This window comes from Hippocampus comes, unplaced genomic scaffold (genome assembly GCF_001891065.2).
Source record: "Hippocampus comes isolate QL1 unplaced genomic scaffold, H_comes_QL1_v1.1 scaffold110, whole genome shotgun sequence".
In the NCBI taxonomy this organism is placed as follows: Eukaryota; Metazoa; Chordata; class Actinopteri; order Syngnathiformes; family Syngnathidae; genus Hippocampus; species Hippocampus comes.
The window spans coordinates 1,392,509-1,398,364 of NW_017805498.1; the positions used below are offsets into that span (position 1 = coordinate 1,392,509).

The 5,856-nt window shown below is 43.0% G+C and overlaps 1 protein-coding gene across 4 annotated transcripts in view; it reads left to right on the plus strand.

Annotated features, from left to right (window-relative positions):
• Positions 1-40: 40 nt before the first annotated feature.
• Positions 41-5,856, plus strand: part of wt1a (WT1 transcription factor a) — a 24,426-nt gene continuing 18,610 nt past the window's right edge. For all 4 annotated transcript variants that reach the window (XM_019876969.1, XM_019876971.1, XM_019876972.1 and 1 more), the window contains exons 1-3: positions 41-585; positions 3,393-3,515; positions 4,999-5,101. In XM_019876969.1, coding sequence (XP_019732528.1) covers positions 111-585; positions 3,393-3,515; positions 4,999-5,101 — 701 coding nt within the window. In that variant the 5' untranslated portion in view covers positions 41-110. The remainder of the gene's footprint in view (positions 586-3,392; positions 3,516-4,998; positions 5,102-5,856) is intronic.

Genomic DNA, 5,856 nt, shown 5'->3' on the forward strand with positions numbered 1-5,856 from the left:
TGTGTGTGTGTGTGTGTGTGTGTGTGTGTGTGTGTGTGTGTGTGTGTGTGTGTGTGTGTGTGTGTGTGTGAGTGTGTGTGTGTGCGTGTTCCTTTTGGTCCTGGACCACCATGGGTTCAGATGTACGTGACCTGAACTCCCTACTAGCTCCAGTCCCAGCCGGGCCCAGTCCAAGTTGCCCGGCCCTCCCAGTCAGCACGGCCCCTCAGTGGGCTCCCGTCCTGGACTTCCACACCGCCACCTCCCCTTACTCATCTCTGGGAGCCCCTCACACATCCCTCGGGCCGCACTCCTTTATCAAGCAGGAGCCCAGCTGGGGGAGCACGGGTGACCCCCACCACCTGGACTCGGATCCTCACTGCGGCCTCAGCGCCTTCACCGTCCACTTCTCGGGGCAGTTCACGGGCACGGGGGCCTGTCGGTACGGGGCTGCCTTCGGGGCGCCCCCTCCTGCGCCGGCACCCGCCGCCCAGCCACCTTCAGTCGGTGCCGCGCATCATCACCAACCCCCGGGCAGGATGTTTAGCAACCCGCCATACCTGACCAACTGCATGGACGCACAGCCTGCCGCCCGCAACCAAACAGGTAGAGGCACTTTACCGTACAGCATGTCTGTGTGTGTTTGTGTGTGCGTGTGCGTGTGCGTGTGCCTGTGTGTGTTTGTGTGTGCGTGTGCGTGCGCGTGTGTGTGTGTGTGTGTGTGTGTGTGTGTGTGTGTGTGTGTGTGTGTGTGTGTGTGTGTGTGTGTGTTACCCTATCCATACAAATTGTCTACACGTATAGCTCATTCTCTGAACATCACATCCGTGTGACCTATGACCAATGTCGAGATGTTGCCTTCAGGGCCTGCTATCCGTTGCAGACTTCATTCTCCCAATGTGTCACTGACTTAGACTGTGTGATCAACAAAATTCAGAAGAAAAAATATCCCAATGTGTGACTGACTTTATAGACTGTGTGATAAACAAAATTCAGCAAAAAAACGAGAAAACGAACACATTTTGGAAGATCCACATATTACTTTTGACAGTTGCTTTGTGCAGGTCAGACTTCACGTCTTACGATAAAAGCCGTTCATGAATCGAAATAAAGCAGCACAAGTTAAAAGAAAAAAAATTACAGTAAAGGAGCAAACAGTACGTAAAGATTACTTGGATTTGGATACATTGAGCGCCACAATTGACATGAAAGAAGTGACGCCAAGGCTTCTGTTTCTTTTTTCATGTGGAACTGATGTGCACTCACTGAACTCCATATTCGGTACCCACCTACATGCACAAAATCAGTAAAAAGTTGTCAAAAAATAGTTAGTTGCCATTTGTCACAGAGTTATTACAGTAATTGAATAACATACTTATAGTAAATTACATTGGTGGAGAACTGCACACTGCTGAAATGAGTTACTTGCATTTGTTTTTTTATTAAGCTACAGTATATGAGAAGAGCATATTATGGAAATTACAACCGCAATGGAAACAATTTGCTTAATAAATACAACACTGAGCATTATTTTGTCACTAGGTAAAATATGTCACGCAGCATTTTTGTGCAAATGCATCTGATGAAGTGATCTCGTTGATATTGATGAGTTATTGACGGTCAGCACCAAGAATTAAAAAAACGTTGAACAACCACAACTGAAGATGTTTTGGACTTCATTTTGACCCCCAAACATCTTTTACTCTGTGGGAGTGGACAGGACATTTTCTATGGCGTCCTACTAATATTTCTTCAACGAGATTTCCTGTCTTTTAGGCTTTAAAAATACACCCGCATTTTGTCGAGCATTGCATCACGCACTAAAAATAATGTCGTTTATGATTCAATCCAACCAGGGAGATGATCCAGTGGCATCAACTGTAAGTGCCTTGCATGTTGACGTTGATTGAAATGCTACTTTAGAAGTTCAAAAAGACTCTAAGGAACCTCCCGTGATTGCTTCAAATCAGAAGAATGAATGATTCTCACAAAGACATTTTCTTGAGCATAAACACCAATGCAACAATGAACAATTTGAGATTTTACAATGTACTGCAATGATGAAATTTATAATTGGGATTAAGTGCAAGCAATTAAATCCCTTAATGAAAACGAATGAACATGTTTTTGGAATTTGAGACACTTTTGTGTCTTAATATAACAACAAAGTATTTATTGATTCAAATGAGGCCCTTTTTGGACACTAAATCAACCGGATTTCATTTGGTGACCAAATTACGACTTTCGATCTAAAAATTGTGTTTAAAAAAGTTGTTGTAAGAGACGACAAGTAAAATGTCAACAATAACGATCACATTCTGCTGCGCTCATGCAGGACAATAGATCTGTTTATTCGTGCCCGGTAGATTAATTAGTAATAATGTGCCTATCAAGCAGATAATTTAGGAATAACATTACAATCAAAGCATTGAGCTGACCTCTGAACTGTTTTATCTGGTCCCTGCTGTGGCTGGACGAGCACGCGCAAACAAACCAACAGCACGACTCAGGTCACACAGTAGAGCTGATAATGGCGCGGGGTCACTCGGGGAACGGCGCATCACCGCAAAAGCTTCCTAGCGGCACGCTTGTGAACAGGCACCCATGGTTGTGCCGAGGTCTGGCTGGAAAAATGTGTGCCGTTTCGTTCGCATCTCACGGGGATTTCAAATTCAGACAGCCATTCCCCATGGAAAAAAAACACACACACACACAAACCGATGCGGGAACACAGAAGTGAGTAAAAAAATGAAAGGATGCCACTCTTTTTGTTTTTTCATTCCCAACCATTTTACCAAGCTGCAGTGCAATGTTTTGCATTGAATCTTCACTGACTGTGTGTGTGTGTGTGTGTGTGTGTGTGTGTGTGTGTGTGTGTGTGTGTGTGTGTGCGCGCGCGCGAGTGTGATTTATTGGAATGAGTTCTGCCATTTAGTCAGTCATGACATGAATCACATCTGAGCGTCAGAGACTCGTTTGGTGTGTGTGTTTATTTTATTACCCAAAATTTAAATAAACTGAAAACTAAATAATGATGATTGAAATAATAACATTTTGAGATGCAACTTATTGCTGTTTAAACACGAGGTTTAACATGCTAGAAACTACATCAATGGTGATTTAATATTGTGTTTTGAATACCAAAATAATATTGCTCATGCATTACTACACTGAAAAAAACGGTGTGTTGAATTTGCTCAGCTTTCTTATCTCAAGTGGCTGCACACAATAGAATCATTTTTCAAGTCCTGCGGATGATTTTATTCTTTGCAACCACTTGACGAAATAAAACGGAATACATTCACTACACCATTTCTTTCAGTGGACATATTGACAAATGGATCTGGAAATGATCTATTTGGTCATGGAACTCAAATGGACGACTTGAATTTGGTGTTTTTTTTGTGTTGCAGGTTACGGCACAGTTGCGTTTGATGGTGCCGGCAATTACGGTCACACTCCGTCTCACCCCGGCTCGCAGTTCCCCAACCACTCCTTCAAACACGAAGACACTTTAAGTCATCAGAATGCCCTTGGTATGTTTGATCGGATGTCATGTCGCTCAGAATCAATGGTTCACAGATCTCAGGAGAGGAAAGCAGATTTAGACGAATATGTATTTATGTCTAGCGAGTGTAAGACCGCTGACCTCACCGTGGGGACGTCTTCTGACGTCTCCGCGGTGACCTGGCCCGTCCGACGAATAAATCAGCCACATCCTGACTCACAAACTCCCTCGGCTTCTCCTCTCTTCCACTCTTTCATCCACCCAACCATCCCATTAAAAATACTCACCATATGTTATTGGTGATAAGTGAAAATAGTGCTGTGTGCGTGTTGTGTCATTGTCCCAATAAATTTCGGGGTATCTTTGCAGCAGGAATGAGCAGCACTTTGGGAGCTGGGAGAGCAATCGGAATGCGGGGAAGTGTCAAGGGAGCAGTTCACTCTAGATGGGTAGCAGACACAGAATTAAAAACAAAAAAACGGATCAAAATTGGAAAAAAAAGGGGGATGGATGGAGAAGTCCTTAAAGAAGGTGTGAAATAATGAAACTTGAAACCTAACGTTGCGTTTCATAGACCCTGGGAGATCCAGGGTTGTATGCAGTCCGTTGCACAACTTTTCAACCTCAAATTTGCCGCAGTTTGAATCAAATTCTCCAACAGACATGAAACGAATCCTAAAGTGTTCCAATTCTGAAACCTTTAAATCCTGAACACACGTTCATTATACTATCATCAATACTTCCATACAAATTTAGGCTACGCCATCACTGTAAGAACAGAACTGTAGCTTCCCTGTACCATAACTTTGTCTTGATACTTAAAGTCTTGATATGTATGTGAGGTGTGCTGACTTCACATTTCTTTTGCTTTGGGATTATTTTTTCTTGTTTTCTCTATCTGTCTGTCTGTGTGCAATATATATACATATAGAGAGAGAGAGAGAGAGAGAGAGAGAGAGAGAGAAAGAGAGAGAGAGAGAGAAAATCAATCAAAAAATAATTCAAATCATTGAATTATTTATTGAATTATATAAAAAACTACATTTTTTATGTTTTTATACAATAGCTTCTTTTCCATGAAAACACCTTAAAACACACACACACACACACACACACACACACACACACACACACACACACACACGCAAACTGGTGGTGTTTTTCGAGTTGCTGGAATGCAAAAATGGCAATGGCAAATTTAAATTTATTTCAATTCTGATTTGAAATACGGGGAAATTGAGTTGCTTGGTCATGGCTTAAAAGAAACTCGAAAGTCAAGCTCGAACCGTAGGCTGGGTTTTAGCATAATGTCATGCGGGAAAGGTTCAAAGTGAAGTTTTGAGCCACATTTGCATGCTACTGTGTCATTGAACTTACACGGTTAAACGATACAGAATTTAACAGTGACACAAACTTCAATGGAAAATGACAAAACCAAACTTGATGCAGTATGCAGTACATACACACATTTCTGTGTGCGTCTCTTTACGTGTGTATGTGTACATGTGTAGCAGAGCAGCAGTATCCTGTGCCACCTTCTATGTATGGATGCCACACGCCTTCAGACAGCTGTACAGGCAGTCAGGCTCTGCTGCTGAGGAACCCTTACAACAGGTAATACACTCAGAAACGCACGCCTACGGCCTCCTCGGATACGCTATGTACACCGCGATCACATACAACGTCATGAGGCTGACCCGACGTGCAAAATCTATTTTTATGAGGCAACAGCAAATTAAAGGTGGGAATGTTTTGCAACTATTGTTTCACACAAGGAGGCTGTAATTCAGTGAACGGTAGCAGGATGCACTTTGAACAGGATGTTCACCTTCAGGACAGGTCTCGCTGCCATTGCAGCTTTCCTCTCGGTGTTGTTCAATTTCCTTTGCTGACGATTGTGTATGCAAGCATGCCCAGACATGTGAAGGATGAGTCTTTCTGATGTGTGGATTCCCAACGTTTCAAGATTCATACAGAGGTTCCGAAATTTGGAGTTTGCTCCATATATATATATGTATATATATATGTATGGTTTTGCATGTTATACTTCTCATTGAAACATCCTTCACATGCCATGACAGTGTTTTCTTTCAGTCTCACAGCAGCAGAGTCTCAGTGACTACCACAGTTCGGTGTGTGTGTGAGTGTGTGTGTGTGTGTGTGTGTGTGTGTATGTGTGTGTGTGTGTGTGTGTGTGTGTGTGTTTGCTGAGAAGATATGGCTTATGTTTATGACAAAGACGACCAGCAGACCTCCAAGTTCACGTTCACCCCCGTTTCTCTTTCACTGACACACACACACACACACACACACACACACACACACACACACACACACACACACACACACACCCACACACACACACACAC